The sequence below is a fragment of the Thamnophis elegans genome, chromosome 1, assembly GCF_009769535.1.
Source record: "Thamnophis elegans isolate rThaEle1 chromosome 1, rThaEle1.pri, whole genome shotgun sequence".
Classification (NCBI taxonomy): Eukaryota; Metazoa; Chordata; class Lepidosauria; order Squamata; family Colubridae; genus Thamnophis; species Thamnophis elegans.
This window is the reverse complement of record NC_045541.1, coordinates 180158246-180184708: the sequence shown is the minus strand read 5'-3', so window position 1 is coordinate 180184708 and position 26463 is coordinate 180158246. Positions and strand designations below refer to the sequence as shown.

General features: G+C 41.4%; 2 protein-coding genes across 2 annotated transcripts; both read right to left on the bottom strand.

Annotated features, from left to right (window-relative positions):
- Positions 1-5240: 5240 nt before the first annotated feature.
- Positions 5241-14432, bottom strand: LOC116519740 (cathepsin L1-like). The gene is made up of 7 exons (XM_032233789.1): positions 14304-14432; positions 13786-13911; positions 12761-12913; positions 12066-12290; positions 11703-11871; positions 6039-6147; positions 5241-5463 (listed from the first exon to the last, which is right to left on the bottom strand). Exons 1-7 carry the CDS (start codon positions 14430-14432, stop codon positions 5349-5351), a joined length of 1026 nt encoding a protein of 341 aa, XP_032089680.1. The 3' UTR covers positions 5241-5348.
- A 3570-nt stretch (positions 14433-18002) lies between these two features.
- On the bottom strand, positions 18003-24530 carry LOC116519647 (cathepsin L1-like). The gene is made up of 8 exons (XM_032233686.1): positions 24447-24530; positions 24095-24232; positions 23561-23686; positions 22536-22688; positions 21840-22064; positions 21475-21643; positions 19600-19708; positions 18003-18327 (listed from the first exon to the last, which is right to left on the bottom strand). Exons 2-8 carry the CDS (start codon positions 24221-24223, stop codon positions 18213-18215), a joined length of 1026 nt encoding a protein of 341 aa, XP_032089577.1. The 5' UTR covers positions 24224-24232; positions 24447-24530; the 3' UTR covers positions 18003-18212.
- Between the last annotated feature and the right edge of the window lie 1933 nt (positions 24531-26463).

Genomic DNA, 26463 nt, shown 5'->3' with positions numbered 1-26463 from the left:
TCCTTTTAATCATTTTAAACTGGGTTAGAATACATTCACTTAATACTATACAGCAGATCCATAATCTATCAATACTGCTGGGTAAATCTTCCTCCTCTATCAAATTGTTTCTTTTAATGAGCATTCTGATTGGATGAAGGCTTGCTTCCCTCCAGCCAATCACAGGCCCCAACAATCTCTGCCCACTGCTGCCCTTGGAAAGAGGTTTACAAATTTGGCAACTCCAAGACTTGTGGACTTCAACTCCCAGAATTCCCCAGCCAGCGTGGCTAGCTGAGGAATTCTGGGAGCTGAAGTTCACAAGTTCTTAAAAGAAGAGCTGTGACTCCGTGGGACAGGCAAGGGCCTGTTGTTCTGAATAAAAACAGAATTTAAAACATGCTATCCTCTGAACCATGAAAGAGAGCCAGTTTGGGGTAGTAGTGGTGAAAGAGTTGGCCTAGATATGGAGATGATAATTTCCAGGCCTGCCTTAGTCATAAAAGCTAACTGGGTGACTTTGGGTCAGTCATTCTCTCAGCCAAACCACCTCACAGGGTTGTTTTTTGTGAGGAAAATAGGAGGCAGGAGGTATGTATATGTTTGCTGCCTTGAGTTCTGTTGGAAGAACTCAATCCAGCCCTCTCCCAGAAAAATGAAATATCCTAGGAAATATCGAAAAGGCAGAATATTTCTCTGGATGTGAAAAGAAACATGTTTTAAAAGACAGAATAGTTGCCTATAGCTTTCTGCCCATCCCCAGCTAATGGGCTATTAAGATGGCCAGGCTAGCCCACTTTACATCATAAAGACTTCTCCTCACTGCAGCTGTAGGGGGAAGGGATATTACTCAACTCTCCACATGGCAACTGAGAACTCATCACAGCCTAGAGAGTAGCCCCCTGCATGGCACCATGGGAGTCTGACAACCAATCAGAATACATTTCTTACACAGGAACAGGAAACAGAGAGGTGGGACTGAACAGGGTATAAAAAGCCTAGCAATCCCCTCCCTCAGCCCTTCTCTTCTTCTCCACCAACATTGAAGCCTGTGATCCCCTTTTCTGTACAGGGCTCAAACCATGTGGCCCTGTCCAACAATAAACCATCTTTCCAAGCAGCCTCCATGTCTCCAGTGTCTTTTCCCCCACTCTGAGCTGAACCCAAAAGGACATTTCTTTCAACAGTTCTATGTTAAAAGCAGGATAAAAACCTAATGTTGTAATAAAATTATAAGAGCTGCCCAGTACTGTAATTGTACCTCAGAGAGGAGGGGGGGAAAAAAAGGCGGGAAAATTGGGGATTCCGATTGGGTGATGGCTTCCTCCTCTGCAGCCAATCACAGGCTGCAGCAATTTCTGCCCACTGTTGCCCTTGGAGACTCCCTCCAATTTCTGAGGGGTTTTGAAGGCGAAGGTGGCAGAAGAGCCCTGAGGCTCCGTGGGTCAGGCTGCTCCCTTTGAGGCTGAGAGGCAAAGGAGGAAGGCTAAGAGAATAACAGAATAGCGGAATTGGAAGGAAGCATGGAGGTCTTTCTTGTCCAAGCCCCTCCCACAAGCAGGAGACCCTATACCATTTCAGACAAATATTGTCCAATCACTTCTTAAAAACCTCCAGTGATAGAGCGCTCACATCTTCTGAGAGAAAGAACTGGGTAAATCTAGTTTAAGAGAAAGAAGGACTAGGGGAGACATGATAGCAGCCTTCCGATACCTGCCACAAAGAAGAGGGAGTCAAACTATTCTCCAAGGCACCTGAGGGTAGAACAAGAAGCAATGGGTGGAAACTAATCAAGGAGAGAAGCAACCTAGAACTGAGGAGAAATTTCCTGACAGTTAGAACAATTAATCAATGGAACAGAAGTTGCCTCCAGAGGTTGTGAATGCCTCAACACTGGAAATCTTTGCTGGATACCCATTTGTATAGGGTTTCCTGCCTAGGCAGGGGGTTGGACTAGAAGACCTCCAAGGTCCCTTCCAAGTCTGCTATTGCATTGCATTGCATTGCATTGCATTGCATTGCATTGCATTGCATTGCATTGCATTGCATTGCATTGCATTGTATTGTATTGTATAAAGCCATCCCCCGATTAATTGTCCTCACTGTCAGGAAGTTCCCCCTTAGTTCTAGGTTGAATTTCTCCTTGATTAGTTTCCATCCATTGTTTCTTATCCTGCCTTTAGGTGCTTCAGTGCTCAATAGGTTGAGGCCCTCTTTGTGGCTCTCAAATATTGGAAGCCTATCGTATCACCCTAGTCCTTTCCTTTGTCAGATTAGATATACCCAGTTCTTGCAAGAGGGTGGGCATCTGCTGGGCCTTAAGGGGAAAGGGGCTTTCCAGGACAAGAAGGCCATCATGGAAAAGGCATGCTCCTCAAGTCCTGCTAGATAGCAGTGTTGAAGGAAAGGACCTTATGCCTACTCTAGCTAACAGAATAACAGAGTTGGAAGGGACCTTGGAGGTCTTCTAGTCCAACCCCCTGCTCAAGCAGGGAACCCTACACTACTTCAGACAAATGGCTGTCCAATCTCTTCTTAAAAATCTCCAGATTAGATACTTAGATGTCCTCATGTAAGATACGACCACAATTGAGACCAGAATTTCTGCTGTTAAGTGATAAAAATGTAAAAAAAACTAATAACGTGATAAAATTAAGAGGAGCTGCAATAAACATGTTACTAGGTTGGCAGCCTAGGGTCCTCCCTGTTGTTAAGCGAGCCAGTTGTTAAGTGAATCATGCCCGATGTTAGAACCTTGTTTTGCTGGGGTTGTTAAATGAATCACTGTAGTTCTTAAGTGAATCAAGCCATCATTAAGCAAATCCAGCTCTCCTCCTCATTCACTTTGCTTGTCAGAAGGCAGCTGGTAAGGTTGCAAATGGTGAGATGCTGAGATGCTGCAATCATCTTCACATGAACTTATTACCAAATTCTCGAACTTTGAGCACTTGACTGTGAGGATGTTGCTACCGTCACAAGTATGAGAACTGATTGTAAGTAATATTTTTCCATGGTGTTATAATTTTGAGCCGTCATTTAGCAAATGGCTGTATGTTGAGGACTGCCTGTATAGTTAGTTTTAACCAGGGAGACCCCATTTGTTGAAAGATGTTCATTTGACTCACTACTTTTTCTTATAAGTTTTTGTCTTTGGGCGTCTCATTCTTGGGCCTTGCATCCTAAAATTCTTGGAAGGCCATATGACAGCAAAGAACTTGTATCATCCTGAAGGAAAACAGCAATGGAAACAAGGCTTCTTCTTACTGCAAACCATTACTTAGAACAGTGGTTCCCAAACTTGGCAACTTTAAGACTTGTGGACTTCAACTCCCAGAGTTCTCCAGCCAGAAGAGCTAGCTGGAGAATTCTGGGAGTTGAAGTCCACAAGTCTTAAAGTTGCCAAGCTAGCTGGAGAATTCTGGGAGTTGAAGTCCACAAGTCTTAAAGTTGCCAAGTTTGGGAACCACTGGCTTAGAATGTGTGTCCCATTTTTTTGGCCATTCACTGGAGCAAACACTTATATTTAAAAGAATTAGCAGTAAAAAGAAACCAGGTTGCCAAAGAATAGGCTGGCTGGACACCATCAAACCTGACACCAGCCAAAGCATAGAACAACTCAAAGAAATAGTGTAAGATTGGAAGATATGGAGAGACCTGGCCCATAGAATTCCCATGAGTTGGACATGACTGAATAACATCCTCATCCTCATCTCCTGTTTCCTTGTTGCAGATAAATTATCTAGAAAGTTTTGCATACTTAACTATCAGTCTTATTGATTAGGGACAAAAGGCCGATGGCTGTAATATTGTAGGAATGAACCCACCTTCTGGAAGGAGCATCAGAGTATCAGGTGTGAATATACGTTGTTGCTTCTTACCTGTTAATTGCTATTGATCATGTGCTTTGTTTTCCAAATGTGTGTAATACGCATGCCAATTTAGCAATAGCAATAGCAGTTAGACTTATATACCGCTTCATAGGGCTTTCAGCCCTCTCTAAGCGGTTTACAGAGTCAGCATATTGCCCCCAACAATCCGGGTCCTCATTTTACCCACCTCGGAAGGACGGAAGGCTGAGTCAACCCTGAGCCGGTGAGATTTGAACAGCCGAACTGCAGAACTGCAGTCAGCTGAAGTAGCCTGCAGTGCTGCATTTAACCACTGCGCCACCTCGGCTTTGAGTACTGAGGGCTCTCAATGGGCGATGTTGTGTGATGTAGTCCTGAGAGCACATTTCTTTGCACTGCACCGAATAAACAGTGTCATCTCAACTGTTATCTCAAACCACATATATATGAAATTAATACATATTTCTAATGCATCTACATGCATTCCCAAGGCTCTTGTTTTAGGCTCAATACTCTTCAACATCTTCATCAATGACTTGGACAAGGGGATAGATGGGGAACTCATCAAATTTACAGATGACACCAAGCTGGCAGGAATAGCCAATACTCTAGGCTCAAGATACAGAAAAATCTTGACAGACTTGAATATTGGACGCTATCTAACAAAATGAAATTCAATGGTGAAACACATTGCACAGGTACAGTATGTGTGGTACCTTGCTCAATAGTAGTAACAGTGTGAGAGGGATCTTGGAGTCCTAGTGCAGAACCATTTAAATATGAGCCAGCAGTGTGCAGTAGCTGCCAAAAAAGCCAACACAGTTCTAGGCTGCATAAATAGGGATAGAATCAAGATCACATGAAGTGTTAATACCACTTTATAATGCCTTGGAAAGGCCACCTTGGAATACTGCATCCACTTTTGGTTGCCACAATGTAAAAAAGAGTGCAGAGAAGAGCAACAGAGAGGATTAGGAGACTGGAGGCTAAAACATATGAAAAACGGTTGCATGAACTGGGTATGTCCAACTTAATGAAAATAAGGATGGGGTGACATGACATGAAGCGGGAGTCAAGCTATTCTCCAAAGCTCCTGAGGGTACAACAAGAACAATGGGTAGAAACTAATCAAGAAGAGAAATAACTTAGAACTAAGGAGAAATTTTCTGACAGAACAATTAACTAACAATTAACAATTAACTTCATAGAAGATGCAAATGCTCCAACACTGGAAGTCTTTAAGAAGATGTTGGATAACCATTTGTCTGAAGTGCTGTAGGGTTTCCTATCTAAGCAGGGGGTTGGACTAGAAGACCTCCAATGTTCCTTCCAACTCTGTTACTCTAATAATCTAATTAACATGTATATGATAGAATAGAGTGCTCTGACAGTTCTGAATTGCATTGCCCAAAAGCATTTATTAACTTTTTTATTTTCATCTAGAAGCTTCAGAAGCAGCAGGTCATTCATTGGTGACTTTTAGCTCCGCATTTCAAACGATCCTTATGCTGAAAGAAAAAATTATCTTCCCTTCTCTGGATCTGGGATAGGAAAGACAGCGTCTTCAGCAATGCCGCATTGATTTGATCCTTTGACTATGCGCATGTAACCTTTCTCTCCCCAAAGAGTGGACCAGCTGTGAAGGTAAGAATACAGAACATTTATCTAGAGTTCTAGACAGTCACTTATCTGAAATAGTATAGGTTCTCCTGCTTGAGCAGGGGGCTGGACTAGTAGATCTCCAAGGTCCCTTCCAGCTCATTCATTCTATTGATTCTATTTCTGCAGTTCTGCAGCACAGTGGATCATTCATGATTCTAGCTGAAGTTTCGCCATCTCCAAAAGCATGGTGCAAAAGGTGGCTTTTTGCCATGTGTTAACAGGGAGGCCGCCATTTTTAAAAGATAATCTATATGGCAACATTAGACCAACTTCCTGGTCCATGGCTTCACAGAGAATAGGCAACCTGACTTCAAGATGGAAACTAAGCAAAAGAAGATCTGGGTATGTTTAGCCTGCAGACCTCACACAGCATCTGCTGGGACTCACTGCACAAATGGGACATAATAGCCGGCTCCATTCTGTGGGGTCCCATATCAAACTGTATATCATATCACGACTGACTGTAAACTGAGGGCATTCAAGTATGTTATACAATAAGTGAATTTCCCATTTTTTTACACCTCTGCAGACTAATGTCTGTTTATTTACCTGTTCTTTACGATCCAATAGCCTTTGCCCTCGCTGGTGGTGTTATAACCCACAATCAGCATAGCATGATTTATCTGTCTTTCTCCATGATAGTCTTCTCTATATATACCTGGGTAGAGAGAATAAGAAATAACCTAGTGAATAACCCATCCTTACTGGCAGCCAGATGCCCCACTCTATCTTAGCTGCAGCAGAGGCCTTTTTAATGATTGCATCTCTAATTTGAAATATGTCTTACTGGAGATGTTTTCCCTGGGCCTCCTTTGTGTAGGCACTGGACGAAACCCTTAGGCTATAATGGTATTTTCCAGCTTTTTCCAGAGAACCAATCCCCTACGACTATGTTGATCAAAGAGATTTCTTATTTTTCATTAGAGTCCTTTAGTTTTTCTTTTTCTTTTTTGTCTGTTTAATATGTTTAGCAACTATTTTATCCTGTGCTGCAGAAAAAGGTCACTCTAAAAATAAAGAATATTGAGAAGGGTCCTTGGTGCTCTCTGAGCTTGGTTGTTTTCTTGCAGATGTTTCATAACTGAACTGGGTAACATCATTAGTGATGAAACATCTGCAAGGAAACAACCAACCTCAGTGAACACCTACAAATCCTCATTTCAACCCTGAGCTACAAATATTCTTCTCCTATTGATTGAGAAAGGTTTGTGTAGTTTGGTGTTAACTCAAGAAAAATTCTGAGTTTACTTCTGCATACTAGTATAATAATACAATAGCAGAGTTGGAAGGGACCTTGGAGGTCTTCTAGTCCAACCCCCTGCCTAGGCAGGAAACCCTATACTGTTTCAGACAGATGGCTATCCAACATCTTCTTAAAGACTTCCAGTGTTGGGGCATTCACAACTTCTGAAGGCAACTTCTGTTCCACTGATTAATTGTTCTAACTGTCAGGAAATTTCTCCTCAGTTCTAAGTTGCTTCTCTCCTTGATTAGTTTCCACTCATTGCTTCTTGTCCTACCCTCAGATGCCTTGAAGAATAGTTTGACTCCCTTTTCTTTGTGGCAACCCCTGAGATATTGGAAGACTGCTAACATGTCTCCCCTGGTCCTTCTTTCTATTAAACTAGACATGCCCAGTTCCTGCAACCGTTCTTCATATGTTTTAGTCTCCAGTCCCCTAATCATCTTTGTTGCTCTTCTCTGCACTCTTTCTAGAGTGTCCACACCTTTTCTACATTGTGGTGACCAGAACTGAATGCAGTATTCCAAGTGTGGACTTACCAAGGCATTATAAAGAGGTGTTAACAGTTCACATGATAGTTGATTAACTGATTAGCCTTGCAATCTTATCAATAAAATAAAAATAAATTACATTGTCTAATTTCAGAATAGGGTATATGGGAGGAAATTAATGGTAAGATAGAAATGTTGCAGGATCCAATGTGGATCGGTAACCGGGACCAGAGGCTTTGTCTTCTGACCTTTTGGACTGGTGCTGGAGCTCATCTTCAGGGAACTTCTCTCCAGCATGAGTCCAAAAGCTCAGAAGACGACAATCTCTGGTCCCGGTGACCAACCCAAATTCAATCCTGCAGCATTATCCTGGGATACGTGTTTTCACCTTCATTCTTCAGATATAAATTTGTTAATACCAAGAGACAATAATTAAATAAATGAATCCCCCTTGCAAGGTGCCTCCAATGTATTGGGTTCATAGGACCAGTGTCTTAGTTATAAACTTAACAGTTCTATACTCAATATATACGTTTAAAACAGGGGTGGGTTCTGGCCGGCTTTACTGCCGGTTTGCTTGAGCGTGCGCGCTGTACGTGCATGTGCAGTTCAATTAAAAACAAGATGAGGGCGGCGACTGGGAAACTGGTTCAGGGGTGTGACAGGCCTGGGTCACTGCCGGTTCCAGTGACTCAGTCCGTCATACCACTACCGGTTCGGCCGAACCGGTCTGAACTGGTAGGAACCCACCTCTGATTTGAAGCCAGGAGGAAACATGACAATCTCTGGTTGGGATCCCAGTGGCATGAGTAAATAGAGATTTTTCTAGAACTTTAGTCAGCTCTTTTGTATTTCAAAGAATAGCCTTAACAATTTCTCCAACTGTCTGACCCTAGAGAAACTATGGTGGCTTTATTTTTTTTTAAAAGTAATCTTTATTAGTTATACATTTTTTTAAAGAGTAAAACATAGAAATACAAATACAATTTTAAACATACAACCCCCCCTTCCCCCCCGCGGTGACAGTCATTCACAGCCCAACTTTTTTTTCCTTCCTCATTGTTAGGTCTCTAAGCCACATCTTCTCATTACAAAATTCAGGGATCTGTTACAATACCCATGTTCACTTTTAGTTCCCATTGTTAACAACTGCTGTTTAACTTTCCCCGTTTTAAGTCCCTGCTCTTCTCCTTGTCGCCCACATATACCATAAGTTCCAGCTAAGGTAATGTTCCGTTTCTCCTTTGTCCCTCAGCCAACCCGTCATTCTGTCCATTTCTGCACATTCATAGATCTTTTTAATTATAGCATCTTCCGACGGTATGATAGTGGATTTCCAAAATTGTGCATAAGTTATTCTTGCGGCCACAATTATATGTAGGCTCAAATGCCATATTGAATTGCTCATGTTTTCTGGTTTAATGCTTAGTAGAAGGTTCTCGGGTTCCCATTCCATGCTTGCCCCAGTAACCTCTTTTAGCCATTTTTGAATCCTTCTCCAGTATTTCGTGGCCTCAGTACAGGACCACCAAATATGGTAGAATGTGCCATCCTTTCTTCCACATTTCCAACACAGTGGAGATAACCCAGGAAACATTTTGGCTAACCTCGTTGGGGGGAAGTGCCACCTATAAACCATCTCTGGTTATATGTTTTCTTTGAATGCTGTAGATATTGTAAGTTTAATGGTCTTACTCCATAGATCCCACCATTTGCCCATTTCAATCTCATAGCCAAAGTTTCTCTCCCATGCTATTAGAAGGCTTTTGTCCATCTCTTCATTAGCATCTTGGCAGGTCAAAAATTGATAAATCTTCGATAACATTTTCTTGTCTCCGCCAAACAAAATCTTATCTAGCCCCAGAGGGTTTGGGTAGATCCCAAACCGTACCTTATTGCTTTTAAACCTGTTTCTAACCTGTAAATATTCCCACCATTCCAGATTCCTGCCCTGCTGCTCTAATTCTATCTTTGTTTTCATGTTGCCATCTTCTGTCATAATGTCTTTATATGTTATGTTTCTTGTCCAATTAAATACACTGGGATGCGTTAAGGTCTCTAACGGTGCCAACCAGCACGGAACCCTAAGATAGTATTTTTTCCTCATCTTTTCCCAGACCCCCATCAAAATCTTCCGAATATAATGTCCCATGAAGTACCTATGGGGGGTGTCTCTTTCTTGCCAGAGGGAGGCATGCCATCCCTGGGGGAGGTCATGTCCCTCTATAGCCAATAGGCGCCTTCTACTCAACATCACCCAATCCTTCACCCATGTCATAATTGCTGCATTATAATATGCTTTCCAGTTGGGTACTCCGAAGCCTCCCAGTTCTTTACGTTTTTGCAATATTTGGGCTTTAATTCGTGCTTTCTTGCCTTGCCATATAAATCGAGCCACTATTGTCTCCAAAGATTTTTAAAAAAAATTTGTCCAATTTAGTTGGTGCCGTTTGAAACAGAAGCTAAAATTTCGGTAATACATATGTCTTAACTGTTGCAATCCTGCCCATCAAAGACAGTTGTTTACCACTCCAATTAGTCATATCCTTAGATACCTGCTGTAGCAATTTCATATAATTATCTACCTTGATAGAGGAACATCTCTCTGTGAGCCAAATTCCCAAGTATTGTATTTTATGGGCCATTTTAATCCCTAAGAGGCTTTGTACTTCCCTTTTCTGATTCAGAGTCATATTCTTAATTAACAGTTTTGTCTTCTCTTTGTTTATACGTAGCCCCGCTATCCTACCGTACCCCTCTATTTTACGTAAAAGTTGTATCCCAGAAGCCATAGGATCCTCCAGGATAAAAACGAGGTCGTCGGCGAAAGCCTGTACCTTAAATTCCTGAAGCACCTTAGTCAGCTCTTTTGTATTTTAAAGAATAGCCTTAACAATTTCTCCAACTGTCTGAAGCACCCCAGAGAAACATGGTGGCTTTATTAAATCAACCTGACAGTAAGAACAATCAATCAATGGAAAAACTTGCTTTCAAAGTTTGTGGGAGCTCCAACACTGGAGGCTTTTATGAAGGGACTGGATAACCATTTGTCAAAAATGGTCTCCTGTTTGAGCAGGGGATTGGGCTAGAAGACCTCCAAGGTTCCTTCCAACTCTATTATTCTGTTATTTTCTATTAACTCCACCCAGAAGCTATAAGGGAACCAAAGGAACAAAAGGTGAACAGCACCATATAGACATGTCAGGCACTGATGTTAAAGGAGACAGAATAACAGAATCAGAAGGGACCTGGAGAGCTTCTACTCCAACCATTGCTCAATCAAGACATCAAACAGCATATTGTTCAAACATCTCTCCAATCTCTTCTTGAAAAACTCCAATGTTGGAGCATCCACAACCTCTGAAGCGGTTCCACTGATTAACTGTTCTCACTGTCAGAAAATTTCTCCTTAGTAGTAGGTTGGATTTCTCTTTAATGATCTTCCACTGGTTACTTCTTGTCCTGCCTTCCAATGCTTTGGAGAATAGGTTGACCCCTTCTTCTTTGTAGCAGCCCCTTAGATATTGGAAGACTGCTATCATGTCACCCCTAGTCCTCCTTTTCATTAGAGTAGAGACACCCAATTCCTGCAACTGTTCTTCATATGTTTTAGCCTCCAGTCCCCTAATCATCTTTGTTGCTCTTCTCTGCCCTCTTTCCAGGCCATCCTGGGCTTACATTCAATTGCCAAAAACCCCAAACATTTGATCCTGGAGGGACCAAATGCTCCCAGCCCATCCCATTGTATCACACAAAAGGTGCAGGAAACTACCCACAGACAAGGAATAGCAAAGGTCCAGGAGAAGAAGATGATAGGCATTCTGTCACACAACCATTTTTCTTCTCCAGAGATACACACAATTCCAAGACAGATAACTAATAAATAAAGCAGTTAATGGTGGAGAATATTGATTGGCACCAGGCTGTTAGTTGGCCAGGAAGATGGAAAATAGTGACCACCTCCAAGGAAGAAGCTGTGTTCAAAAGTTGGGCTCTAAGAGTCATATAGCTGGCCCCACAATCCCAGCGATGATGCAACCGGAGAAGTCTCTGGGACCAAATGAAAATTTCCCCAATAACCACCTGAGCAATAGCACAGACTTATATACCTCTTCAGGGTGCTTTACAGCCCTCTCTAAACGATTGACAGAGTTCATTTTGCCCCCAACAATCTGGGTCCTGATTTTACCAACCCTGTGAGAATGGAAGGTTTAGTGTACCTCGAGCTGGTGATAATCGAACTGCTGGCAATTGGCAGAGTTAGCCTGCAATAGTGCATTCAACACAGCCAAGCCTTCAAAACAAATCAGCCTACCTAATAGAAAAATCTACATAAGCTGATCTTGTCACCATCTTGGAAAGAAAAACATAACCCTTTAGTACTTAGAAAGAGTATGGCCTCATCAGTGTTAAATATTAGTTGGCAGAGGAGATGGCAAGAACCACAAGGTCAAATGTGAGCCCCCTCAGGAACCTTACCTGACTTATAGAAGCCGAACTTGCTGCTCCCAGCATCTATTCCAACAGAAACTGGACCAATCTTGGCCACAGCTTCCTGAAGACCTTTTTCATCCTTCTCCATGATCTTTCCGAATGAGCTACATCTGGTAATAGATTCCTCAGGATTATAGCGACAAGGCATACCATCCTGCAGAAGAAAATGGTGATTCTAAGAGATTGTTGCCATTGAAGGGATTTAATAGAAATTGTCTCCATCCATGATTCAAACGATTTCCATCTTATTGCTGGAGGCATTATCAACTAGAGACAGAGCAAAACAGTTCATCTTATAGCTTGCAGAAGGAATGGACAGGGGCATACACAGATTTCATAGTTTATTACCGTTCTGTCATAAGGGTAGGATTTTTCTGAATTGATCCCGCCTCGCTTCCGCACAGTTTCAAAAGCTTCCAACTCAAATCCACCCTGGCACCCTTTATAATCTGGGTCACCGGAACAGTCAATAAGATTTTGTTCGCTCAGCGAGATCAGCTTCCCCGTCTTCTTGAAATGCATGCCTTCCAGAGCACCAGTGGCACTGAAGGCCCAGCATGAGCCACAGTCACCCTGGGTTAAAAAAAGAAAAAAGAAAAGCTGGAGTGATCCACTGAGCATGTGACAACTCAGTATAGAATAGCAGAGTTGGAAGGAAAATCAAAGCTCTTCTAGTGTATACGCAGCCCTCTGCTTGGGCGGGAGATACTATGCCATTGCTGACAAAGGACTTTCCAATCTCTTCTTAAAAAATTTGAGTGACAGAACACACAACATCTGGAGGAAGCCCCTCCGCTGATTAATTGTTCTCAATTTATATTCCTTTAACAATTCTCAGTACTTGGTAGTAAGCAGGTGGACAAAAATGAGTTCTAACAGGATTAAAGTTTTGGGGATGAATTTAAGAGAAAAGAATTTAGCTTTATCTGCAAGTCTTTGTGAATCTGTCAAATTCTAATGGGACCAAATGAACAGATCAGAACACTCTTCCTTTCCTTCAAAACATCTCTACGTAATACCCAGAACCACCCACCACAACCCACCTGATCCTTGACGTTGGTGACACCACCTTTGATTCTCCAGTCCATGTGATCAGGGATATCCGGATTTTCTGAAGATTTGAACGGGATCCCTTTGACTTTACTTACATTATGAGAAAGCAGGCAATGCAGCCTCTTGCCAAGTTCTTCATTGGTCTGAGGAGGAGAAAAACAATCTTAACAGGTCTCCATTTCTACTTCTCATATTTCTCCTTAATCAGTTTTATCCTATGATCAAATGCAAAGAATTAGGTTATGAACAAACAAAACCTGGTTATCACAGTGGAGTTTTTGTATAGTTAAGTCTACTGCATGTTTTCCAATTTTGGCGACTTTTAAGATGTCTAGACTTCAACTCCCAGAATTCTGCAGCCTCCGTGAATCAGCTCAAACACCTGGCAGGTAAAATGCTAACATTCCCATTCTGGATAATAGACTGGGAGAGATTGTAAAGATGAATTCACAGAGATGATTAAACGCATCCAGTGTTAAAAATTATGTATTTGTAAGTGCTGGAATATTAGAACTCTGTACTCAGATGAAATGATTGCAAATTATCAATAATTCCATTGCGGGTGGCCTTTGGCTGGGTCTGCTTGATGTGCTCTTGGCATTCTGAAGCTACAATGTGATGTAAATGAATGTGATGTCAGAATAGCAATCATGTGGTCATCAATATAACATTGGTCATTGGATTCAAGTTCTGCAATATCGTATGATTGTAAAAACCATGTACTGGAAAGAGAAAGGTTCATGACCACTTCATTCATGGAAGCTCACTGGGGGCCTTTGGGCTGAGAAAGAGCAAGCATCCCAATCTTTGTCTTGAGGTTTTTGACATGGGAAGTGGGAATAGTACATTTGGCATCTGGAACTTCAAGGAAAGGGGACATCTATTCCTAATAAATAAGTGAAAACTAGAGTGATTTGTTGAGATGGTGGCTAAAAAAATCAGAGGTAGGTAGGTAGATAGACAGTCGGACAGACAGACAAACAGACAGAGAGACAGATGAATGATCCAGGCTTACCAAATCGCCAAAGTGGTTCATGCCAAGCCAGTAGTTGTATTTTCCCAGGTCAGCCTGCTTGTTATGGTCTTGGATCATCTGCAAATTCTCCTCCCACACGGCTCTTCGGAAGGATTCTTCCTCCTCCTGGGAAGCCAAGAAATGGAAGATCCCTTAGTTTCATCAGCCTAAACAAGTGGCACCTAGAAGATCTAGAACTCATATTCTCTTCCATAAAAGATTTCTCAGACTAGAATTCAATCACCCAGGAATGGAAGAAATTCCCTTCAATTTTCATGATTCCTTGCAAATCATGTATGAAGACATAGAGCAGAAGGTAAGTTTCTAAACATTGCTATTCTAAGTTGAAATCAAGGTAAGTTTATGGAACTGGAACATTTGAAGTGAAAGAAGGATGTTTGTTCATGTGGGACAGAAACTACAGAAGAAAATCAGGAGTGACAGCCAGCCCCCATTGTATCAGAACTATTAAATCAAAATACAGAGATTTCATTTGAGTATCATTGGAACAAACTCACCTGAGCGTATTCTTTACGGTGAGTGGCCTTCCAGTCTCTCCATGTCCCCTCCAGGGTTGGATCCAAAGCTGTGGACAAAGTCCTCAGGGAGACCAACCAGATGAGGGCCACCACCGAGGCAGACAACATTGTCTTTCTCTAGGAGAAGGAAAAGATGAGAATTGAAGAACTCAGCCTTAATGTGGTAGCATGATAAGTTACAGCCCAGTAACATCTGGTTGAGAAAAGTTCCAAATCCTCACTTACGGTGCTAAAAAAACAGATTAAAACTATTCAATTATTGTTAAATGCTTAAATCAAATGAGAGCATGAATATCTTTGGAAAATTTGAGGTAGCCAACTGGAACCTCACCTCAAGAGGTTTATACAAAAAGCAGAAAGACAGATGTTAAACAAAACTGCAGCAGCCCCTTTTATAAACGAACATATAATTGCCACTTCCCACTGCCCTTAATTGACATTAACAAGGAAAGAGCATATCTTTAGAATTCTTTAGAAAGTATTTTTTTTTCATTTCAGTAAGATAATGTTCTTTTAACTTTCTTTCTTGGAGATTTTATTTGGAGGGAAGGGAATCCTATAAAGCAAAATAGCTGCAAGAAAGCCACTGATTAGATTGCTGACCTAAATCGTATCTCCTAACCATGGAAACTTTATTGACTTTGTGTGGTTGCAGCCGTTTTAATGTCCTATGAAGATAAATTTCATGCTTGATTTCTATCTAGCTCTTCTTTCTATCTGGATTCTTGGTAAAATCATGAGTTCCACCCTGCTCCACCCAAGCAGGAGATACAAAAACAATGGCAGTTATTACTAACTGTGGGGTAATATGTCAATTGAGGGTGCATCTTTATTTGGACAAACGTCACTCAAGGTTGAAGAATGGATTCTTTAACCTTGAGAACAGTTTATTAAATGCTCACGCTAAAATGATTATGATTTGGTATTTAGTTTCCCGACATGGGTTCAACATGCAATTCAGACAGGCCTAATATAGTTAGTCCTCAACTTACAATCAAAATTGAGCCCAAAGATTATGTTACTAAGTGAGAAATTTATTGCCACATTTGTTAATTGAATCACTGCAGCTGATAAATTAGTAACACGATTGTTCAGTGACTTTGCTGAACATTGACTTCGCTTGTCAGAAGGCAGCTGGGAAGGTTGCAAATGGCGGTCACAAAACCCTGAGGTGCTGCAGCCATCTTCACATGAGCTTGTTGCCAAGTTCTCAAAATTTGATCACTTGACTGTGAGAATTTTGCCACAGTCACACGTATCAAAACTGGTTGCAAGTCACTTTTTTCAGTGGTGTTATAACTGTGAAGAGTCATTAAGCGAATGGTGGTATGTTGAAGACTGCCTGTATAGCTGGTTTTAGCCAGAGTGACCCCCATTTATTGAAATATGTTCATTTGGCTCGCCCATTTTTTAAGGTGTTTTTGTCTTGGGGTCTCTCATTCTTCATACACCCAGGCCTTAAAATTCTTGGAAGGCTATATGATATGTTTGAAAGAATTGGTGGAAAAAGAAACCAGGCCACCAAAGAATAGGAGGGCTGGACACCATCAAACCTAACACCACCAAAGCATAGAACAATTCAAATTAATAATGCAAGAATTGAAGATGTGGAATGACCTGACGCATAGAATTGCCAAGAGTTGGACATGATTGATTCATTGAATGAGTATAATCATCATCATCATCTCCCATTTTCATGTTTCATATCTTGAAAGATTTGCACACTTAACTATCAGCCGTATTGATTAGGGATAGAGGGGTGAGGGCTGTAATATTGTAGGAATGAACCCACCTTCTGGAAGGGGTATCCTCCACTCTATCAGGGGTGTGTATATATGTTGTTGCTTCTTAACTGGTAATTGCTATTGATCATGTGCTTTGTTTTCCAAATGTGTGTAATACACATGCCAATTTGAGTACTGATTGCTCTCAATGGGCGATGTTGTATGATGTAGTCCTGAGAGCACATTTCTTTGCACTGCACCGAATAAACAGTGTCATCTCAACTGTTATCTCAAACCACATGTGTGTGAAATTAATACATATTTCTTATGCACATTTTCTGTGGGGGTTTTTACAGTACTAGTCACACCAGGAATTCTGACATTCCACGTGGAAATATGCCACATTTATATCAACACTATAACCCTAACTAACACTTCAATAAGGCATTTGATAAAGTAGATCATAACCTACTACTAGATAAAGTAGAAAAATGTGGGTTAGAGAGCATCACCACCAGATGGATTCCTAACTGGTTGACCAACCACACTCAACGCACAGTTCTCAATGGAACTGCTTCTACATGGAGGGCAGTATGCAGTGGAGTACCCCAGGGCTCTGTTTTAGGCCCAGAACTCTTTAACATCTTCATCAATGACTTGGACAAGGGGATAGATGGGGAACTCATAAAATTTGCCAATGACCCTAAACTGGCAGGAATAGCCAACACTCCAGAAGACAGGCTCAAGATACAGAAGAATCTTGACAGACTTGAACATTGAGCTCTAACAAAATGAAATTCAATGGTGAAAAAAGTAAGGTTCTACATTTAGTCAAGAAAAACAAAATGCACAGGTACAGTATATTTGGTACCTTGCTCAATAATAGTAACTGTGAGAGGGATCTTTGAGTCCTAGTGGACAACCATTTAAATATGAGCCAGCTGTGTGCAGCAGCAGCCAAAAAAGCCAACACAGTTCTAGGCTGCATAAACAGAGGGACAGAATCAAGATCATGTGAAGGGTTAATACCACTTTATAAGGCCTTGGTAAGGCCACACTTGGAATAACGCATCCAGTTTTGGTCACCCCGATGTAAAAAAGATATTGAGACTTTAGAATGAGTTCAGAGAAGACCAACCAAGATGATTAGTGAACTGGAGGCTGAAACATATGAAGAATGGTTACAGGAACAAGTTTAATGAAAAGGAAGACTAGGGGAGACATGATAGCAGTGTTCCAATATCTCAGGAGATGCCACAAAGAAGAAGGAGTCAGGCTTTTCTCCAAAGCCACTGCGGATAGGACATGAAGCAATGAGTAGAAACTTGCCCTTCATGGTATTGGACCTGGGTACTTGAGAGACCGCCTGCTGCCAATTACCTCCAATAGACCGATTAGATCCCACAGATTAGGCCTCCTCCGAATTCCATCCGCCGGCCAATGCCAACTGGCGACTACCCGGAGGATAGCCTTCTCTGTGGCTGTTCCGACCCTCTGGAACGAACTCCCCGTGGAGATTCGAACCCCCACCACCCTCCAGGCCTTCCGCAAAGCCCTTAAAACCTGGCTATTCCGGCAGGCCTGGGGCTAAAGAGCTTCTGCCCCCCCTTCTCGAATGGTATGGTTGTTGTGTGTTTTTTAAATTGTGTATTGTTTGTTTGTCTTTTATCCCCTGTTTGTACCTCCTTTCCCTTGACTGAGTTGTGAGCCGCCCTGAGTCCCCTTCGGGGAAAAGGGCGGCATATAAATGAAATAAATCCTAATCCTAATCCTAATCAAGGAGAGAAGCAACTTAGAACTAAGGAGGAATTTCCTGACAGAACAATTAATCAGTGGAACAGCTTGCTTCCAGACTTTGTAAATGTTCCAACACTGGAAATTTTTTAGAAGATGTTGGATATCCATTTGTCTGAAGTGGTACAGTGTTTTCTGCCTAAGCAGGGGGTTGGACTAGCAGACCTCCAAGGCTCCTTCCAACTCTGTTACTCTAATAATCTAATTAACATGCATATGATAGAATAGAGTGTGCTTTGACAGTTCTGAATAGCATTGCCCAAAAGTATTTATTAACTTTTTTTTTCTCCCAGAAGCTTCAGAAGCAGCAGGTTATTCATTGGTGACTTTAGCTCCGCATTTCAAAAGATCTTTATGCTGAAAAAAGATATTACATTCCCTTCTCCGGATCTGGGATAGGAAAGACGGCATAATCGGCGACATTGCATTCATTTGATCCTTTGACGAGGCGCATGTAACCTTTCTCTCCCCAAAGAGTGGACCAGCTGTGAAGGGAAGAATACAGAATCTTTATTTCTAGAATTCTGCAGCACAGTGGATCATTCATGATTCTAGCCATAGTTTCCCCATCTCCAAAAGCATGGTGCAAAAGGAGGCTTTTTGCCATGTGTTAACAGGGAGGCTGCCATTTTTAAAAGAAGAGCTATATGGCAACATTACACCAACTTCCTGCTCCATGGCTTTACAGAGGAGAGGCAACCTGACTTCAAACTAAACATAAGAAGATCTGAATATGGTTAGCCTGCAGACCTCACCCAGCATCTGCTGGGATTCACTGCATCAATAAGGCATTGTATCCTCGTCCCCTCTGTGGGTTCCTGTGTCCATATCATATCATGACCAACTGTAAACTGAGGACATATTACTGCTATTGTATCAGATTTCTTCTTCTTCATATAAATGTTGCTGTGCCTTAATGGTTAGATGGCCTAGACATTACTACCTGAATATGGAATTTTTAAACGTTCAGATTTTACATGGACTTTTTAATCTAGATAAAATGTCAATATAAAATGCAAGTCCATGGATGATATGCCATATGCTAACTATGCTAAATAAATAAATTGTCTGCAGAAGGGGCAGCCAAGGGGGACTGATGTCTGAAGGAGGTTGTAACATGGAAGAGGAAATGGCCTTATTCCATATTGCCCCAGAAGACAAGAGCATAAAAGAAGCAATGGGCCTTAACTACAACGAAGACGGTACAAGCTAAACCTCCAAAGGGCTTTCCACATAATTTGGATAAATGCTTGATCCGAATGAGAATTCATTTGCAATTTCCCACAGTGCAGATGATATCTTCACATGGAATTTTAACAGAAGATAGAGGTTATAAGGCAGATGCACTCCTGCGAATATTGTGGGTGCCTTGCCCATCTTTACAGAAAGCTAAGACAGAGTTCAAATATCGAAGTGCTCCAGGTAAGAAAAAGCTTCCCATTCTATTTTCAGGTGATGCTACTCGGAGATCACCTTCCTCAGCTAACGTCCTCGGTATGAGTTGGACGACAACTCCCACCATCTCTAAATACTTCAGAAGTATTGTCTTCAAACCAAGCTGAAAGACACTCTTGGGAGATGCAAAATTAATATTTTAAGCTGCCAAGAATTACCCTGTGGTAGGATGGACGGCCAATAAATTTAATAAATAAAATAAAATTTTCCATGGGAAAATACCATGTGGAAAACAAGTAAGTTACACAGTAGGTAAATTTCCAATTTCCTTCAGTTCTGCAGACTGATTTCTCTTTACTCACCTGTTCTTTAGGATCCAATATCCTTTGCCCTCACTGGAGTTGTTATAACCCACAATCAGCATTGCATGATTTATCTGTCTTTCTCCACCATGTTGTTCCTTATATATACCTGGATAGAAAGAAAAAAAAATAACCTAGTGAATAATTCATCCTTACTGCCATCCAGATGCCCCACCCTTTCTTAGCCTCTGATTTGAAGCCAGGAGGAAATATGACAATCTCTGGTTGGGATCCCAGTGGCATGAGTAAATAGAGATTTTTCTGGAAACATGGTCAGCTCTTTTGTATTTCAAAGAATAGCCTTAACAATTCCTCCAACTGTCTGACGCAGCCCAGAGAAACTATGGTGGTTTTGTTAAATCAACCTGACAGTAAGAACAATCAATCAATGGAAAAACTGGCTTTCAAAGGTTGTGGCTGCTCCAACACTGGAAGCTTTTAAGAAGGGACTGGATAACCCTTTGTCAAAAATGGTCTCCTGCCTCAACAGGAGGTTTGGCTAGAAGACCTCCAAGGTTCCTTCCAACTCTATTATTCTGTAATTTTTTATTAACTCCACCCAAAAGCTGTAAGGGGACCAAAGGAACAAAAGGTGAACAGCGCCATATAGACATGTTGGGCACTGATGTTAAAGGAGACAGAATAACAGACTCAGAAGGGACCTGGGAGAGCTTCTACTCCAACCATTGCTCAATCAAAACACCCAACAGCATATTGTTCAAACATCTCTCCAATCTCTTCTTGAAAAGCTCCAATGTTGGAGCACCCACAACTTCTGAAGCGGTTCCACTGATTAACTGTTCTCACTGTCAGAAAATTTCTCCTTAGTTCCAGGTTGGATCTCTCTTTAATGAACTTCCACTGGTTACTTCTTGTCCTGCCTTCCAATGCTTTGGAGAATAGGCTGGCCCCTTCTTCTTTGTAGCAGCCCCTTAGATATTGGAAGACTGCTATCATGTCACCGCTAGTCCTTCTTTTCATTAGAGTAGAGACACCCAATTCCTGCAACTGTTCTTCATATGTTTTAGCCTCCAGTCCCCTAATCATCTTTGTTGCTCTTCTCTGCCCTCTTTCCAGGCCATCCTGGGCTTACATTCAATTGCCAAAACCCCCAAACATTTCATCCTGGAGGGACCAAATGCTCCCAGCCCATCCCATTGTATCACACAAAAGATGCAGGAAACTACCCACAGACAAGGAATAGCAAAGGTCCAGGAGAAGCAAGATGATAGGCATTCTGTCACACAACCATTTTTCTTCTCCAGAGATACACACAAATCCAAGACAGATAACTAATAAATAAAGCAGTTGATGGTGGAGAATATTGATTGGCATCAGGCTATTAAGAGTCATATAGATGGCCCCACAATCCCAAAAATGATGCAACCCGGGAAACCTCTTGGGCCAAATGAAAATTGCCCAAATAACCACCTGAGCAATAGCACTTAGACTTATCTACCTCTTCAGGGTGCTTTACAGCCCTCTCTAAGCGATTGACAGAGTTCATTTTGCCCCCAACAATCTGGTCCTCATTTTACTGACTTCGGAAGAATGGAAAGCAGAGTCAACCTTGCGCTGTTGGGGTTTGAACTGCTGAGAGTGGGAAGAATTATCCTGCAATATTCCATTCCAATCACTGTACCACCATGTTATCCTAGCACAGCAAAGTCTTTAAACCAAACCAGCAAATCTAACAGAAAAATCTCCATAAGCTGACCTAAAATAAAGTAAAAGCTCTCTTTTCACCATCTTGAAAACAACAAGATAACCCTTTAATACTTAGAAAGAGTATGGCCTCATCAGTGTTAAACATTAGTTGGCAGAGGAGATGGCAAGAACCACAAGATCAAATGTGAGCCCCCTCAGGAACCTTACCTGACTTATAGAAGCTGAACTTGCTACTCCCAGCATCTATTCCAACAGAAACTGGACCAATCCTGGCCACAGCCTCCTGAAGACCTTTTTCATCCTCCGATGTGATCTGTCCATATGAGCTACATCTGGTAATAGATTCCTCAGGATTATAGCGACAAGACATACCATCCTGCAGAAGAAAATGGTGATTCTAAGAGATTGTTGCCATTGAAGGGATTTAATAGAAATTGTTTCCATCCATGACTCAAATGATTTCCATCCTATTGCTGGAGGCATTATCAACTAGACACATAGAGCAAAACAGTTCATCTTGATGCATGCAGAAGGAATGGGCTGGGAGATACACAGATTCATTCATTTATTACCGTTCTGTCATAAGGGTAGCTTTTCTCTGAATTGATCCCGCCTCGCTTCCGCACAGTTTCAAAAGCATTCTCCATAAGACTACCCTGGCACCCTTCAAACTCTGGATCACCGGAACAGTCAATAAGATTTTGTTCGCTCAGTGAGACCAGCTTCCCCGTCTTCTTGAAATGCATGCCTTCCAGAGCACCAGTGGCACTGAAGGACCAGCATGAGCCACATCCACCCTGTGTTAAAAAAGAAAAAAGAAAAGCTGGAGTGATCCACTGAGCATGTGACAACTCTGTATAGAATAGCAGAGTTGGAAGGGAAATCAAAGCTCTTCTAGTGCATCCGCAGCTTTCTGCTTGGGCGGGAGATACTATGCCATTGCTGACAAACGAATTTCCAATCTCTTCTTAAAAACTTTGAGTGATAGAACACACCCAACATCTGGAGGAAGCCCCTCCGCTGATTAATTGTTCTCAATTTATATTCCTTTAACAATTCACAGTACTTGGTAGTAAGCAGGTGGACAAAAATGAGTTCTAACAGGATTAAAGTTTTGTGGATGAAGTTAAGAGAAAAGAATTTAGCTTTATCTGCAAGTCTTTGTGAATCTGTCAAATTCTAATGGGACCAAATGGACAGATCAGAACACTCTTCTTTTCCTTCAAAACACCTCTATGTAATACCCAGAACCACCCACCACAACTCACCTGATCCTTGACGTTGGTGACACCACCTTTGATTCTCCAGTCCATGTGGTCAGGGATATCCGGATTTTCTGAAGATTTGAACGGGATCCCTTTGACTTTACTTACATTATGAGAAAGCAGGCAATGCAGCCTCTTGCCAAGTTCTTCATTGGTCTGAGGAGGAGAAAAACAATCTTAACAGATCTCCATTTCTACTTCTCATATTTCTCCTTAATCAGTTTTATCCTATGATCAAATGCAAAGAATTAGGTTATGAACAAACCAAACCTGGTTATCACAGTGGAGTTTTTGTATAGTTAAGTCTACTGCATGTTTTCCAATTTTGGCGACTTTTAAGATGTCTAGACTTCAACTCCCAGAATTCTGCAGCCTCCGTGAATCAGCTCAAACACCTGGCAGGTAAAATGCTAACATTCCCATTCTGGATAATAGACTGGGAGAGATTGTAAAGATGAATTCACAGAGGTGGTTAAATGCATCCACTGTTTAAAATTATGTATTTGTAAGTGCTGGAATATTAGAACTCTGTACTCAAATGGAATGCTTTCAAATTATCAATAATTCCATTGCGGGTGGCCTTTGGCTGGGTCTGCTTGATGTGCTCTTGGCATTCTGGAGCTACAATGTGATGTAAATGAATGTGATGTCAGAATAGCAATCATGCGGTCATCAATATAACATTGGTCATTGGATTCAAGTTCTGCAATATCGTATGATTGTAAAAACCATGTACTGGAAAGAGAAAGGTTCATGACCACTTCATTCATGGAAGCTCACTGGGGGCCTTTGGGCTGAGAAAGAGCAAGCACCCCAATCTTTGTCTTGAGGTTTTTGACATGGGAAGTGGGAATAGTACATTTGGCATCTGGAACTTCAAGGAAAGGGGACATCTACGCCTAATAAATAAGTGAAAACTAGAGTCATTTCTTGAGCTAGAGGCTAAAGAAATCAGAGGTAGGTAGGTAGATAGACAGTCAGATGGACAGACAAACAGACAGAGAGACAGACAAATGATCCCGGCTTACCAAATCACCAAAGTGGTTCATGCCAAGCCAGTAGGTGTATTTTCCCAGGTCAGCCTGCTTGTTATGGTCTTGGATCATCTGCAAATTCTCCTCCCACACGGCTCTTCGGAAGGATTCTTCCTCCTCCTGGGAAGCCAAGAAAGGGAAGATCCCTTAGTTTCATCAGCCTAAACAAGTGGCACCTAGAAGATCTAGAACTCATATTCTCTTCCATAAAAGATTTCTCAGACTAGAATTCAATCACCCAGGAATGGAAAAAATTCCCTTCAATTTTCATTTAGTTCACAGGACACTATTCCTCGCAAAGCATGTATGAAGACATAGAGCAGAAGGTAAGTTTCTAAACATTGCTATTCTAAGTTGAAATCAAGATAAGTTTATGGAACTGGAACATTTGAAGTGAAAGTAGAATGCTTGTTCCTGTGGGAAAGAAACTACAGAAGAACATCAGGAGTGACAGCCAGCCCACATTGTATCGGAACTGTTAAAGCAGTATACAACAATTTCGTTTGAGTATTACTGGAGCAAACTCACCTGAGCGTATTCTTTACCATGAGTGGCCTTCCAGTCTCTCCATGTCCCCTCCAGGGTTGGATCCAAAGCTGTGGACAAGGTCCTCAGGGAGACCAACCAGATCAGGGCCACCACCGAGGCAGACAACATTGTCTTTCTCTAGGAGAAGGAAAAGATGAGAATTGAAGAACTCAGCCTTAATGTGGCAGCATGATAAGTTACAGCCCAGTAACCTCTGGTTGACAAAAGTTCCAAATCCTCACTTACGGTGCTAAAAAAACAGATTAAAACTATTCAATTATTGTTAAATGCTTAAATCAAATGAGAGCATGAATATCTTTGGAAAATTTGAGGTAGCCAACTGGAACCTCACCTCAAGAGGTTTATACAAAAAGCAGAAAGACAGATGTTAAACAAAACTGCAGCAGCTCCTTTTATAAGCGAACATATAATTGCCACTTCCCACTGCCCTTGATTGACGTTTACAAGGAAATAGCACATCTTTAGAATTCTTTAGAAAGTATTTTTTTTTTTCATTTCAGTAAGATAATGTTCTTTTAACTTGCTTTCTTGGAGAAAGCAAAATAGCTGCAAGAAAGCCACTGATTAGATTGCTGACCTAAATCGTATCTGCTAACCATAGAAATTTTATTGACTTTGTGTGGTTGCAGCCGTTTTAATGTCCGATGAAGATAAATTTCATGTTTGATTTCTATCTAGCTCTTCTGTCTATCTTGATTCTTGGTAAAAGCATGAACTCCACCCAAGCAGGAGATACAAAAACAACAGCAGTTATTACTAACTGTGGGGTAACATGTCAATTGAGGGTGCATCTTTATTTGGACAAACGTCACTCAAGGTTGAAGAATGGATTCTTTAACCTTGAGAACAGTTTATTAAATGCTCACGCTAAAATGATTATGATTTGGTATTTATTTTCCAGACATGGGTTCAACATGCAATTCACACAGGCCTAATATATGTAGTCCTCAACTTACAATCAAAATTGAGCCCAAAGATTATGTTACTAAGTGAGAAATCTATTGCAACATTTGTTAATTGAATCACTACAGCTGATAAATTAGTAGCACGGTTGCTCAGTGACTTTGCTGAACATTGACTTCGCTTGTCAGAAGGCAGCTGGGAAGGTTGCAAATGGCGATCACAAAACCCTGAGGTGCTGCAACCATCTTCACACGAGCTTGTTGCCAAGTTCTCGAAATTTGACCACTTGACTGTGAGAATGTTGCCATGGGCACACGTATCAAAACTGGTTGTAGGTCACTTTTTTCTGTGGTGTTATAACTGTGAAGAGTCATTAAGCGAATGGTGATATGTTGAAGACTGCCTGTATAGGTGGTTTTAGAAAGAGAGACCCCCATTTATTGAAAGATGTTCACTTGGCTCACCCATTTTTTAAGGTGTTTTTGTCTTGGGGTCTCTCATTCTTTGGCCTTACACCCAGACCTTAAAATTTTTGAAAGGCTATATGATATGCTTGAAAGAATTGGCGGAAAAAGAAACCAGGCCACCGAAGAATAGGAGGGCTGGACACCATCAAACCTAATACCAACAAAGCATAGAACAATTCAAATTAATAGTGCAAGAATTGAAGATGTGGAATAACCTGACTCATAGAATTGCCAAGAGTTGGACATGATTGATTCATTGAATGAGTATAATCATCATCATCATCTCCCATTTTCGTGTTTCATATCTTGAAGGATTTGCACACTTAACTATCCAAATGTGTGTAATACACATTCCAATTTGAGTACTGAGGGCTCTCAATGGACGATGTTGTGTGATGTAGTCCTGAAAGCATATTTCTTTGCACTGCACCGAATAAACAGTGTCATCTCAACTGTTATCTCAAAATACAAATTTCTTATGCACATTTTCTGTGGGTTTTTTTTACAGTACTAGTCACACCAGGAATTCTGACATTCCATGTGGAAATTTGCCACATTTATACCAACACTATAACCCTAACTAACACTTCCATAAGGCATTTGATAAAGTAGATCATAACCTACTACTAGACAAAGTAAAAAATGTGGGTTAGAGAGTATCACCACCAGATGGATTCCTAACTGGTTGACCAACCACACTCAACGCACAGTTCTCAATGGAACTGCTTCTACATGGAGGGCAGTATGCAGTGGAGTACCCCAGGGCTCTGTTTTAGGCCCAGTACTCTTCAACATCTTCATCAATGACTTGGACAAGGGGATAGATGGGGAACTCATAAAATTTGCAAATGACCCTAAGCTGGCAGGAATAGCCAACACTCCAGAAGACAGGCTCAAGATACAGAAGAATCTTGACAGACTTGAATATTGAGCTCTAACTAACAAAACAAAATTCAATGATGAAAAAAGTAAGGTTCT

Excerpts from the sequence above, each read along its gene's own strand:
- LOC116519740 (XM_032233789.1), bottom strand. The coding sequence starts at position 14,432 with ATGTTGTCTGCCTCGGTGGTGGCCCTCATCTGGTTGGTCTCCCTGAGG. Across the intron at positions 11,872-12,065 it reads CCTACCCTTATGACAGAACG|GATGGTATGCCTTGTCGCTA; the intron begins GTAATAAACTAT and ends TTTCTTCTGCAG. Across the intron at positions 6,148-11,702 it reads GTTCGGCTTCTATAAGTCAG|GTATATATAGAGAAGACTAT; the intron begins GTAAGGTTCCTG and ends CTCTCTACCCAG.
- LOC116519647 (XM_032233686.1), bottom strand. The coding sequence starts at position 24,223 with ATGTTGTCTGCCTCGGTGGTGGCCCTGATCTGGTTGGTCTCCCTGAGG. Across the intron at positions 22,689-23,560 it reads TGAACCACTTTGGTGATTTG|ACCAATGAAGAACTTGGCAA; the intron begins GTAAGCCGGGAT and ends TCTCCTCCTCAG. Across the intron at positions 22,065-22,535 it reads TCACCAACGTCAAGGATCAG|GGTGGATGTGGCTCATGCTG; the intron begins GTGAGTTGTGGT and ends TTTTTAACACAG.